The sequence below is a fragment of the Dysidea avara genome, chromosome 2 (genome assembly GCF_963678975.1).
Source record: "Dysidea avara chromosome 2, odDysAvar1.4, whole genome shotgun sequence".
In the NCBI taxonomy this organism is placed as follows: Eukaryota; Metazoa; Porifera; class Demospongiae; order Dictyoceratida; family Dysideidae; genus Dysidea; species Dysidea avara.
In genome coordinates this window covers 2,585,999-2,600,642 of record NC_089273.1, presented here as the reverse complement: position 1 = coordinate 2,600,642, position 14,644 = coordinate 2,585,999, and the positions used below count along the sequence as shown (strand labels likewise).

The window sequence follows — 14,644 nt, the reverse complement described above, 5'->3', positions numbered from 1 at the left end:
CATTAGTGTGTAATTTTCGTATTTGATAATTCATGAAAATTTTTAAATTCTTTTAATTACACTATGCATTGCTAAAGAAGCGCTTCTTAAACAAACCACTTTACCAACATATTACGCACAGAAATATCTTCTAAACTGTTGACTATCATGTTTTTTTCCCCACAAATTCTCTTGACAAAGCCTCAAATAAAAAGCTTATCTTCATTTTCGTTCACATATATAAGGGATATGCCCCCTTTCAACAACTCAAAGGGATAGGCTATTCCTAGTAGTCTACGAGGCCTGCACCATTGTTTTTCAGTTGCTAAACACCTGTAAAACCCTGAAGGGAAGGTAATTCACAAAGTCTGTGGAGAGTCGCCACACCCGTATTTCAGACCACTGAAAAGAAGTGCGAAGTTTACCTGTGCAGAAGTTTAATACAGGCTTCATTTCACTTTTACTTCATACTTACTGGTTGAGGTGATTGATTGCCTAGCGTGACAAAGGCTATTAGCCTGAGTCATCTGGGTGATTAGTCATCATGCTAGTTAGTGTGGGCGTCATTCGTCCGCCCACGTCAGGCTATCAGCCTGACGTGGGCTATCAGCCTGGGTTACTAGCCCTGCCCCAGGAGGATTTGCCTGCACAAGGCTCAAGTGTCTGAGTGGTGCACAGGCATCCCAGTGCTGGTTCATTGGGCAGCAATAGCTATGTTTCGCATAGCTGCCGGAGGCTTTGCTTTGCTTTTGCTTGTGTGTGTGTGTGTGTGTGTGTGTGTGTGTGTGTGTGTGTGTGTGTGTGTGTGTGTGTGTGTGTGTGTGTGTGTGTGTGTGTGTGTGTGTGTGTGTGTGTGTGTGTGTGTGTGTAATGTAGTGATGTGCGATATGTGATATAATTATATCGAAATATCGTGATAATTTTTTTTATATCATGATATGATATTGAATCTTTATATCGTGATATAAGCTGAAGTATAGATTTTAGCTATAATTAGAAAAAAATGTACCCAAGATGTCATTGTACACTGTAATATTTTTTTTGATAAAAGAGCTTGTCAGTAATGTAATGTTGTGTACCATGTTGTGTTGTACTTCTAGTACATTAGTGCTACAAGTGTCATCAGTGTAAGTACACAAGCTGAGTGATGAGTTTGTATATCGTGATATATATCGTATCGTGATAATTGTGTGCAATAATTGTGATAAGAAAATATCCTATATCGCAAACCACTAGTGTAGTATGTGTGTGTGTGTGTGTGTGTGTGTGTGTGTGTGTAGTGTGTGTAGTGTGTGTGTGTGTGTGTGTGTGTGTGTGTGTGTGTGTGTGTGTGTGTGTGTAGTATGTGTGTGTGTGTGTGCGCGCGCGCGTATGTGTGTAGTGTGATGTGTGTGCATGCGTGTGTGTGTGTGTGTGTAGTGTGTGTGTGAGCGTGTGTGTGTGTGTAGTGTGTGTAGTGTGTGTGTGTGTGTGTGTGTGTGAGAGAGAGAGAGAGTGTGTGTGTGTGTGTGTGTGTGTGTGTGTGTGTGTGTGTGTGTGTATGTGTGTGTAGTATGTGTGTGTGTGTGTGTGTGTTTGCGTGTGTGTGCGCACGTGTGTGTGTGCACGTGTGTGTGTGTGAGCACATGTGTGTGTGTGTCCCAGGATTTATCCTCAGGTTCTGCATATCATAGTACCTGATGCCATTACTTACAGTAGCAGCCATATAAAGAACAAGTTTAGCCATAACATGGCGTGATGTGCTATTGAATGGTGAATTGTGTTGTGTAGATATTAACCATTTTTAAGACTTGCATAGTTTTTATTTAGAGTAGTTTATGAAAGTTTTGGTCTAGTAAGTTAAATTATCCTACATAGGTACCATTTCACACCTTGTTTAACTAAGTTACAGCTCTTTGTTTACAGTTATTCATAGATGGCAGTTAATCCATGTGTTTAGTAACACATACATATGATAAGATCAGTAAGTATCCTCCAGCTCACTTCCCACTACAGTGGACAACCCAGTAGTTATGCAAGCCTCTAGTGATCAGATAACTACAACTCTGAAGTTGTATGTTAAAAATATACCAGTGTGGTGTCCGTCGTGTATTGTGTGTTAGCTAGTTCTCTGTTATGATACACCTCTCATCTCCACTAGCTCATACCACAGTTTTAAGAAGTAAGAGTACCCAGTGACAGATAAGAAGACAGATGAGATGAACACCAGGAGGTCATTGGACATTACTAGTCCTACCCTACTGGATGATGATGATGATGATAGTGATGAGATGGAGGAGAGCACTAATAAGAGTAGTGTGGTCAAGAGGGACTTCTCTAAGGTGTGTACTTATCATCTTTGTGTTTGTGATTGTGTGTGTGAAACTTGCGTATGAATATGTGACCATCTCAGTGGATTCTGCCTGGTTCACACAACTTCCAAATTTCATTTTATTTTCTCAGCTTTATCTGGTGTCCAAATTATGGTTAGCAGTTTTTGAATTATAGCACTAGATGGTAAGAAGAGCAAAGAATCTAAATATACAGCAACTACAATGAAAATAAACTGCAAGCATTTAAATTCGCTGCCTTAACTTTTGTTTGCATTAGTCTACAGAGTTGGGATTTAGCTTACAATGTCCATCATGAATTGGCAAATGAATCAATATAGTTTCATCACTGTAGTCACTTTCAATAAACATTTTTATATAAAGAAGCAACATCAATTTTGCTGCATCATAAGGAAGCACACGTGGCATGCACACTGTTGGGACTAATGAAACAAAATGAGGATATTCAAACTCTCCATGAACAGGCAAACAAGGTGGTATATAGAATTAATTGGTTTGAGACTAGCTTCTCTTGAGTAATGGCTTGATTAAAACTTGCCTACGTATGTTTTTCTTTGTAGCATGTGTAGTTTCATCATTTGTTTTAAATTTTGTTATTACCAAAACACATGGTTGTGAAAACTAAGCAGGCTTTTGCTGAGATGGCCACATAATAGTGCTGGGCGATATAGCCAACATAAGACATATTTTTTTATATTGCAATACAATAGCTAGAAACTATATCACAATATAGCGCACATGATCTAAGCAGAACAACTTAAGCTAGTAAGATGGCATCTCCAGTTTTGCCATTATTCCTGCTGCACCCACATCTCGCCCACGTCAACTGTGTGGCATACTGTTGGGTATTTTGAAGGTGCTATCTACTTAGATCTGTGTGCAGCGGTTGGGATGTGTAGGAAGCAGTAAACCAGTGAGAGGAATAGTAGTTCAAAGAGCCACTGTGATTAACCAATGCCAATTTTCAGCTACTTGAATTTGTCAAAAGATTGAAATACTCTAATTGAGCAGTCAGTGTGATACTCTAATAGAACAGTCAGTAGAATATATAACATTGCTCTAATTATACTGCTTGGTCTATGCTATCTTAATATTAAAAAAAGAAAGGAGCAAGATACTTTGCATGGCAAAAAAGCCTCTAGGTTCCATTTCAAAGCATCTGTTTTTGTAAAATTTCCTGGGGGAGCATGCCCCCATACCCTCCTAGCTTGCATGTGCTTTGCACATGTAGTTATTAATCTCTAATGTAATTATCATAATAGATCAAGGTGACAAAAGTATTGCAGATTAAGTTACAGATGAACCGGAAGACTAAATATTGTAATTTGCCAGCAGTTCAGCAGTTCTTTTAATTCTCATTTTAACTAGTTGTTCAAAGATTTTTTTTTTGGAATTTTAAGTCAAATTAGGGATCATAGAAAAAAGTATTGATACAATTTGATGTTCCCTGTACCTACAGATATACCTTATTTGGTCATGGAGTAGGTAGTATACCTGTAGGTGTAGGTGACCTCACTTGTTTCACTACTTGTTATTTCTATGATCCCTAATTGAACCTTGTACTGTAAGGACATATCAGATTGTACCCATATATGGTAGTATTCTGATCGTAATAGTTGTGTTACACAGATCATCACAATCTTATTCCTGATATGGGCAAGAAGATGAGACATGGAACATTAGGTTAGTAACTGACTGTAGTCTCATTATGTAATGATTAGGGTCAGTTCTGAAGCCAGCGTCAATATTAGTTGATTGACAAATTGCCGTATAGTGGGTTATTTTCAAAGCTGAAAATTTTGCACAAGAGGCAATATCCAAATTTTGAAGTTTTATTTTTAAGAGTGTACATTTTGAAAACAAATGGAAATTTGTGTCACAAATGCGTGATATCTTGCCAACAGAAAATTATTCCCTGTCCCTATGTACTGGAGAAAGTCTGGGGAAGTCTCTAGTGGAGCAAATTCTAATCGGCCACTGGCTTGATCACATGTCATTTCTCAACAATGGCAGGTCTGTGATCATCTGTTCAATGATACTGCTAAACCACTAATACTGTGCTATAACACGAGCGTGGAGCGATTATATGTTCATGCCAGTCATGTGAACTTTAATTGTGGCAATTTATTTTCAAGCAGGAGATAATTTATTTTTGAAAGAAGAGCCTCTTCAAAGTAATCCAAACAAAAACCATTTGAAAATAACCTGAGATACGGTAGTGATGCTGAAACTTAAGTTGGTATAGTCGGCTTTGTACACAGTGAGCAGGTCTCAGTACAATGTTCATCTCATGATGTTGTTTCACATTCCAGATATTGCTAGTGGCAAGAAAGTACGGAAGTCTAGTTCGGTAAGTTATCACCTCATTGTGTGGTGTTGATATCATATGTGGTGTAACACTGCACTTGAATTTATTAAACTTGTTGAGTTGTACATTGATAACTGCTCTATTAGAGTAGTTGACTGACTGACTGTTCTATTAGAATAACTTAAAGAATTGATATTATTATGTTGTTGCTGTATAACATCAGAGTGGATTATAAACTGGATGTCATTGATTTGACATCAGACCACCCTATTACCTGTTGGACCATTCATGACCACTAACTGCTATAAGGATGAATATACTCTAATAGAACATCAAACAAGTTATACGGTGATATTTGAGTAACTAGTAAGTCTTAATTTAGTATTCTTTATTTCTTCCTACACAATTGTGTAGACAGAACACCTCATGTGTTAGTATACATTGAGACTGTTTGTGTATTGTGTGTGTAAACAGTTTGTATATTGACATGTTGTCAGCCTGTAATTGTTTGTGGTTTATTTCACGTAGTAAGATCTCACCACACTTTCTTACAGGACCACCACAAGACCATTACATTTTGGGAGAGCAGAGTCACCAGATGAGGCACATGACAGCTACCACCAGCTACAAGTCTTATCCTAAGAGTAGCAGCTTGTTACGTCATGAGAAGGGACACTCTAAACTACCAAATGTCTTTAGGAATGACCAGACAGATGTAGCAACACCATGTTAGTGTGTGTGTGTGTGCGTGCGTGCGTGTGTGCGTGCGTGTGTGTGCGCACGCTGTAGTGTGTGTGTGTTTGTAGTGTGTGTGTGTGTGTGTGTGTGTATTTATAGTGTGTGTGTGCGTGTGTGTTTGTAGTGTGTGTGCGTGTGTGTGTGCGTGTGTGTGTGTGTTTGTAGTACATGTGCGTGTGTGTGTGTTTGTAGTGTGTGTGTGCGTGTGTGTGTGTGTAGTGTTTGTAGTGTTAGTGTTTGTAGTGTAAGTGTTTGTAGTGTATGTGTCTGTGTAGTGTATGAGTTTGTATGTTTGTAGTGTGTAGTGTGTGTCTGTATGTGCACATGCGTACATGTACTGTTCTAATTATGGTTAACACAAGTTATACACATGACTTATACACTTACTTATGGTTAGCCGATTAATCGACTAGTAATTTTTATAAATTCAGTTATCATATAACTGATTTCTAATATTTCGGTCAAAAATGTGGGGTTTGGGTAATCTTCATTCTTCAACATTGATAATCACACTTGTTGTGGGGTTCAGCCTTAGTTGTTGTCTATTACTTTGGCCACTACAAATACAATCTGATAAACTATTCTATACATTTTAAGTTGCAGTTAGCTTACAAAACTACACAAGTCCAGCATAAAAATTAGATTAAGTTCAGTTAACCGGATAACCGGAAGTTATGATTCGCCCAGTAACCGGTTATTGTATTTCGTCCATTTTCATAGCTCTACACTATAGCTCACATATCAAGGTGTATTTCTCTTATATGGTTCCAGTGTATAGAGAGTTCTATTCATCACTTGTATAGTGTCCAGTGGTGTTGGCTATTGTGAGGTGTTGATCAGGCCACTTGTGGCTGGTGCCGTATCAGTAGATCTCAACTGTACTATCACACATCGTAGTCTACCCCTGGTGATGTGTGTTAGAGCTATTGCTAAAGTGAGTACTTATTCTAATGTGACTGTTCTATTAGAGTATTTATGTGTTGATTCTGTGCTAGCCACTGAATACAGATACAGTGTTTATGCGTACTGTATGAAACTGTTCTGAGAATCTTAAGATGATGATACCACATTTTACCAGAATAGCTGTGGCTCACATATAATAGTTGCCCCAGATAATAGATAATAGCTATAGTGCAGCCTTGAATTATTATGGTAACTTCTGTTGGATTAGAGCTCTGACTTGTATCTGAATATGTTGGTGCAATTGTTGATAACACTTGTTTGAAGGAGAGACTAAGCTATGAAATAGTGATTTTGAAAGGAGCCATGTGGATAACAGTCTTGAAGGATGCTGTGGGCTCCTACACACAACATCATAGTTGCCACCCTCAGATAGTAGCTGTTTTCACATGGTAGCCACATTATTTCCTTGCTAAAGGTTATTGTAGTTACAGCTATTAACCTTAACCATTAGTCATCCTGATGCCTCTTTTTTGTGGATTCAATTGTCTATGTGACTGGATAGTCAGTGTTATGTGTGGTAGTATAGTGATCAGTGAATATGTGTTCCTTGTAGGCTCCATCATTGACAGGTGACTTACCATCACTGAACTATGGTCTGATCACTAATGGTTGCTCCAAGACACTTCAGGAATGACACGGAAGTAGCCATCAAGTTTACTCTACAAGAAGTGGTCCCCCCTGATCAACTGGTATACAGTTTTAGTAAAAAATATAAGGTTGCTTGTGTGTTGTTTGTGAGGCAGCCAAATTGGTGAAACATATAGTGTTGACATGGTAACCATAAGGTTCTATATAGGTTTAATGCTTAATGCTGTTATTTGTTTCCCTAAACAAGAAACTTTTCTAACATTGTTCCAGTCTACCCAGCTTAATCAGTGTCCTCCTTTGTGTCCCATTCATCTTTGCTGACAGCGAAAAGTGTCGATTTGGTGGTAACATGTGATGGCTTCCCTTCGTAACGGAAATCACCCGTATTTTTTGTAGTGGCTATTTTGATTGCAGAGGAGCTTTTCGATCAGTTCTTGATTTGTATTGCTGTGTAACAGGTTGAACATAGTAGACAATGAAGCATAATGGATACTGCACTTTTCAGACAATAATTAAAATAACTGGAGCGCTGCACCAGTGTATGGATGCAGAGGTGCTGTTCTTGATCCAAAATGCTGTGTAATGGGTTGAACATAGCTGACAACAAAGCGTAATGGATACTTCTCTTTTCAGACAATAATTAACATAGCTTGGGTGTACAGCGCCATTCAGATGTGGTTTGCATGGGTTCACCAGTCATAATAATTATTACAAAAAAAAGTTAACAAACAAGTACACAGAAAAATTAGGAATTTTCAACTAGAGTAGGGACCATGCACAGTAGGGATATAACACTTCTTATTGTTTTACTGTGATTTAATAGCGTGCACTGTACTCCAACTTGTTTCAGTATTTTTTATCGATGTGCTATGGTCCCTACTCTAGTTGAAAATCCCAAATTGTTCTGTGTGCTTGTAATAATGAGGACTTCGTAAATTTGTAGATTGAGTCTGATTAAATTAAATTAAATGATTAGATTAAATACGTAAATTTGTAGAACACCATAGAGTCTGGTTGTTAAGCGTACGCATATGTTAAGCTTGTGTTGTTTGTTAAGTGCTTACCCATTTCTCGTACTTAACCATCGTTGAAAGAAAACACTTGTGGACAAACACAAAGTTCCAAGACAAGATGTGCTATGCAAGATAGCTACTATAAAACTTGTAGAAGTACTCCAATGTTGCAAGGTGTAAAATTTCACATGGCACGACTATACTTACTAAGCAAAATGGTCTACCGTAGCAGTGGCGGATCTAGAAATTTTCAGAGGGGTTTCAGATTCCACTCAACTTCAGCCTAACTGTAAGTCGAAGACCAAAAAAAAAGGTCACAACCTGCTGTAGAACGTTACAGTTGTGATTTCAAAATCTAAACTATGAAGATTTTCGCCAGTAGAGAATCCTTCTATAACACACGTGGCGATTTTATCACTGACACGATGACTCGTCAATAAATTTGGGGTACAAGCTATTTTCAGAGGGGGTTTCAGCTGAAACCATTGCAACCCCCCTGTATCCGTCACTGCGTAAGTATGCTCCATACAAATGATTTACACAGTAACCAGACTACTTCAACTATTGGTAGACATTGTGACTACAAATCACATGATCCCCAAGAGAGTGAATCATAATCACAACAAGTAGGCACATACTCTTAACAAATACATTTTAATTTTCTTGAACTTTATGTGCCTAACAACCAGACTGTATGGTATATTGATGTATCCACTATGTGTTACATCAAAGTATGGCTATGATTAGTGTGTGTGTTGTTCAGGTTTTGTTCTCACCCAGCTGATAGTGGACCTGTTAAGAGAAGTGTGAAATTAAACAACACCAGTCCATGTGGTGAGTTAGTTTAGTATAATTGTAGTGAGCACAAGCTACACTTATCCTTGTAGGGTCTCTCCTACATGCACACTGGTCACCATATTTTTGGTAGTGCTTATATTTGTATTTTTAGATGCAGTTAAATCTGACTGCTGGTATTTTTAAAATGTTTATTTTCATATACAGAGCTGACGGTGGACTAGGAGGTGTACAATAAAGTACCAGGGGATCAACAACTGATAGACCTCACTGTAGCTGTGGGTAAACCATTCCCTGATAATGAGGAATCATGTGATGATGATCTCATACCTGATGATGTCATTAAAGGATCATGTGATCTGGTAAAGGTCATGATCAAGGCTCATGAAGGAGTAGCCTCGTCTCATCCTATCAGACTGATCAAATTGTAGGTGTCAAAGTTGATTGATTGTTATTGAGGTTGTTGATCACTCACAGGTCATCAAGGGACATTCAAGTGTCTCTGCTGATTGATTGATTTATGATTTACCCTCTGGCAGTCAATGACTGCCATTCTCCCTTGCCAGAGCAGTACAAAATATACAAATACAGTATAGCTATGTAGCTAACAAGTACAAAACTAAACACACAGATACAAACATGTGTACAAGTTGAATATCTAAATGGTGGTCTAACGTTAACTAAGGCATAGATACTGCAGGGGCGGATTTAGGGAGGGGGGTAAGGGGGCTTCCTTTTTAAGTTAGTACTTGGCCAATAAAACCCTAAATCCTCAATGTGTATCAAAAGCAGACTTATTCCAGGAACTATACATCACTATCAACACAAATTATGTCTATTTAACTATACCTATTGTTCAACTCTGTTACAGGAGAGTATAGCTTCTTTTTCTTCAAAAGTTCTTCAAGAAAAAGGTTTGATTGTGGGTTGCATTTCCATAGTTACAAAAGTTTAATTGTGAGTTTTGTTTTATGCATTGTTTTCCACTATGGCTATAAGAGGTGATTCTTAATCAAAGTGTAGTTTGATTCAAATTGTTACATTGTTTATCTAGTTACAGTTAGTATATAGCTACCAACTCAGCCATTTAGCAAAACTGTACTCTTGGTAATTGACAGTCTGATAAGGCAGCTAAGCAATAACATATTTACCCACTTTTGTCTACAATTGTTAAATCTGTATCAGTTACCTTCTGATATGACTAAATCTGTATCAGTTACCTTCTGATATGACTTCATGTGGATTATGGTGCTGGCAGCCTAAGGGGCCCTTGATCGGGGCCCCAGCCTGAAGGGGCCCCTTGAATACCTGTTTAAAAAATTGATATACTCTAATAGAGCAGTCAGACCTTGATATTCTAATAGAGCAGTCATAGTATTCTTCAAAGGTGTAGTGTAACAAACTTATAAAATGGAGATATAGTTGGTGAGGTAGCTATTGTCATTGTGAGCATTTAATGGCCTTTTATTTTATTTGGTCTTCAGTTACAGCTAGGCTGAAGTTGTGCATTGAGAGTGGAACCCTCCTTGTCCCTGGGGCCCCACTTTAACTCTTTGCCCTGGGCCCCTTAATTTCTCTTGGCAACCCTGCTAGCTAGATCGGTCTTCATAACCTGAAATAAGTTGACTATCACAACAGCAAATTAATTCAGAAAGCTCATCATCGTCATCATCAACGTGCCAGTTTGAAATACAGGTGAAATTAGTTTTATCATATTGTTGTGAAAGCCTTTCCAAATCTGCTGTACAGGTGTCAAACAGCTGAAAAACAATGTAGCTGGTCTCGTAGGCTACCAGGTATACTATAGTGAATTCCTTTGATTTAAAAGAGACATGACCTGTACTAATTATATATAACACGAACAAAAATTAAGACCAGCTTTGAGGCTTCGTCTGGAAAATTTGTGCAAGAAAATGTCATAGATAAACTATAAAACACATTATGAAGGTACTTCTTAAGTGGTTTAAAATGGAGTACACTTCCTTATCATTGCATAGCAACATAATTACACAACTACAAAATATTTCATGAATTTTAAATAATTCTGTATGTAGCATTGCACCAAAGCTAAATAAATATTACTATATTTTGTTAATTCAAGCTGGTCACACAGTGCCTAGTTTTTAGAAGTAGCACATCATCAACTTGTTTTTAAAACATGTGGGCCTTGTTAGCCTGACCCTATTGTGATAATATTGCATTTTCTTATACTAGTTAAAGCACCACTGTAAATGCGATGTAGAGTGCGGGCTCATCGCTCGAGACCATGCTCCAAGCTATTTTTTCCATATTGCATGAGCTAGGCAGTGCTTTAACTGGTTTATTGCACAAAAGTAGTGGCTGGCATGGGTAGTAAGTTTTCCCAGTGCACTATCCACACTACACGAGTGTGATGATGCTAGGTTTCATTGATTTCAGCTGCTAGAGTGACATTAAATGGCCAAATACTTGTTCTTCAGTTGAGGCTTGGCTTCAAGCCCAAGATTAAATTTGTGAGTATGCTATAGACAAGTGGTTAGCTATTGTATTTAGCAAGTGAGAGTGCATTAATTTTATAAATGCAAGTGAGCGAATAACCTGAAATCCCTCAGCATGTCACTGTCAAGTGACTGCTCTATTAGTGTTCTAAGAAACACAAGAGCATAGTCAACACTGCAAGATATGCTAATTCACTTTCAGTTGCCTTCAAGTCCCAGGTGCTGTATCTTGGCTTCTAATGGATTTTTTTACAAGCATGTCTATAAAATGAGTGATTACACTTGAGACTTGGTTGTCTGCCGGAGACTGTTAGCCAGTAACAGACATAGCATATAATATATAAGTTGTATCATGTCCCTTGTAATTTGCACCCTAACCCTCACTTGGGTTTGGGTGTACACTGGATTATCACTTATCCAAACCTCATGATCTGAGCACCTTGATTATCCGAATGCCAAAAGTGACTGTTCTATTAAAGTATTTTGTCATTAGTGTACACTGTATTAGAGTAATTGACTGTTCTATTAGAGTAATTGAACACAGCTCTGTTATGGCTTCAGTTAGCTATTTAATGCAAGAATGATCAATGTATAGATCTCACTGTTTCTTGGCAGAAATCTTCATGTTTGGGATGTGTGTTGTGCTTTTGGAAAATAATGAATAATAACCGCCCTCCCGAATCAAATTTTCAAAAATCTGAGCGAGGAACTGGTAATCAAGTTTCCTTAGCCTCAGAGCAGTATGACAAATTGAGGAGAAGATTGTAACTACAGCATCTCGTCACAGGTAGACTCTAAGTACACTAAGTTTATTGAAAATGTAGTGGATCACGTGGGGTTAATTAGTATATCTATGGCTCACTGTGTGTGGTGTTAGTGTAAAGTGTGTAGCTCAGAGGCTGAGGAATGGGAAAAGGTTGGGGGAGGAAGGTAGCTAGGTCTAGGCATGAAACTAGGCTTAAATATTTGACACTCATATAGAGGCTGGAGTAGTACGTACTTGTTTATGTTTGTACTAGTGATTACAACAGTATGCAATGGACACTTAACATAGCATGCCTCTTATAGGAGGACCTGAAATTGTTGAAAAGTGGGTACCTTGAAATTGAAGTTGGTGACACTTTTTAAGTTTTAAATATTGTCAAGTAATTTAACTATCAGACATACATAGCTACGTATTTAATAATTATATAACTGCCAATTCAAAAATCATGAATCATGTCATAGACTCATGATGTCATGCAAGGTAATATTGGAGTACTCTATCCCTCTCCCCTTAAAGTTGATGGCTTCAATCTCTCTATACTCCCCTCTGCTGCCACTGTCACCAAATGCACATGTCAAGAGTTTCTGGGAGGGAATGGGGATTCAAATTTGAAGTGAATTATCTTGGAAGGTTTGGGGTGATCTCCTGGAGGCACCTACGAATGCATATGCAAACTGAGCCCTAAGTGGTTACATTAAAGTTAGTGTGTATGCATCTTCCTAGCTGAAATGTACACACAGGATCTAAGCCTAAATAGAACTACTATTCTTCCTCTTCCAGGTACGTAGCTACTGATGACCAACCAACTTTAATGTTTAGTATTCCTGCTTCCTCCACGTCTGAGTGACTTTATTGATTGGCAAAACTTTCTTCCAAATATAAACATAATTCTTGTTCCTTTCCCTGTTGATGGTCAAAGTAAATCCAGGTGTCTTTACTCTTGTACTCCAATAAGACATCACATACATACAAACATTCACAATGTAAATACATAAACTATTCAACAGTTTGTGCTAATTTGATGCATATATCACATGAACACTCAAGTTTTCTGCACCTGCTGCCTTGTAAGTAGTTTTATGAATCTTTTGCCATTTACACCAAGAATCACGTACACAATTGATTATATTATGATATACCTAATAACCTATTGAAGAAATGCTTAATTCATTGTTAGTGGTATGTGATCCTCAGGAGTAGTGCAGTGCAGCACCAGTGTGCAAGTATGGCTACTGTAGAATTCCAGAGCTATAAGTTTGGTGTAACTTTTAACTTTAAAACATTCTGTTCATGGAAAAGGGAGGCTTCTGAGCCTTCAGAAACCCTTGACTATACACCCTTGCATTTAGAGTACCAAATTTCACTGTGTGTAATGTGTACTGTGTTGTGTATGTTATATTAGAACTGTTTATAAAAGCTAAAGCATAGTCTCAGCACTTGACCTGCCAACAACCATTCTATGCATGCACTATAGGATTCATACATCTCCCATCCAGAACTACTGTGCATTCATTCAACTTACATTGGTTCAATTATTAGGTTTCTGTGTGTGTATGTGCACTATGTAGAGTATAAAGTGTGTGTCCAGTGTACATGTGTGGTGTGATATTTAGTGTGTTTGCTAGACAGCAATAGCTGTAGCTGCTGGAGATTTCTTTGTGCATATTAATTTTGTGTCTGTGTCTGTGTGTGTGCATGCATGCATGTATACCCACATACATACTGTAATGTGTGCTTATACTTGGGATCACACAAAGAAGGCTAAATCTGTTTAGCCAGAAATTTTGACACTAAAATTACTGAACACACAGTCCAGGTATCAGCTTGATTCTCTGGTAGTATGCAAAGAACCGTACAGCTTGGATTCATAACTTAGTCTAGTTCTACGTACCTTAACTTTCACATGTAAGCATTTCACCAGGCAAGGTTGTTGTTGTTCTTGTATGTGGGTCACTAGTCCTTTACCTGGAGGATTGGAATGTGCTGACTCATAGCACCCGAGTATTGCAGAGGTGTCTGAACTGGTTCACAGCATAGGAATATATGACCAAAGCTTTGCTCTATTTTGCGTATGTGTGTGTGTGTGCACATGTTTATGGAGAAAATTTGTTTTTTTGGGGGTTGAATACAACTGAGGACACGCCTATAAAGCACTATATTGCTTGGCTCAACTTCACTTGTGGTATTCAATCCACATAATAACACAGACGAGATGGCCACAGAGGTTTGGAGATGTAACACTGTTAAGATGAATACTACTGCCATGCCATGAGATGCAATTTTTAGCTTCACTTTTTTCACACTTTAATGTACTTATGCAACTAATATAATGGAGTTGCATGTATGACAATGATGTACCATAATTATCATTATTGTGTATGTTCATTATCATTGTTATTTTATGCATATATAGACATTGATATCTTCATTAACACACAGCAAGATAGCTATAGAAGATCAAAGGTGGTGGGAGATTGGTGGTACAATAGCCACTACCCAGAAGTATCTACAGCTTCATATAAGCCCAATAAAAATCCTTTCCACCTGGTAACGGATGTAAATGTGAGGAATATAATGTTAATGACACCTGTGTTATATTTATTTTGATAACGTATAGCTATAATTCTTTAATATAGAGCTGGATATGACTTATCTGTACATTTGTAAATATGTAAGTCTAATATATT

At 37.9% G+C, this 14,644-nt stretch overlaps 1 protein-coding gene across 10 annotated transcripts in view; it reads left to right on the top strand.

Moving 5' to 3' along the window:
• Window positions 1-9,400, top strand: part of LOC136246442 (pleckstrin homology domain-containing family G member 3-like) — a 48,116-nt gene extending 38,716 nt beyond the window's left edge. For 2 of the 10 annotated variants that reach the window (XR_010696419.1, XR_010696420.1), the window contains 10 exons: window positions 2,120-2,300; window positions 3,939-3,992; window positions 4,622-4,659; window positions 4,841-4,983; window positions 5,172-5,345; window positions 6,159-6,289; window positions 6,872-7,007; window positions 8,683-8,753; window positions 8,922-9,141; window positions 9,192-9,400. Coding sequence is in view for 1 of the 10 variants with exons in the window: in XM_066037903.1 (XP_065893975.1) it covers window positions 5,105-5,345; window positions 6,159-6,289; window positions 6,351-6,389 (411 nt within the window). In the remaining 9 variants the exon portion in view is untranslated. The other 8 variants (XR_010696415.1, XR_010696418.1, XR_010696416.1 and 5 more) reach the window with 8 other exon arrangements.
• The last annotated feature ends 5,244 nt before the right edge of the window (window positions 9,401-14,644 follow it).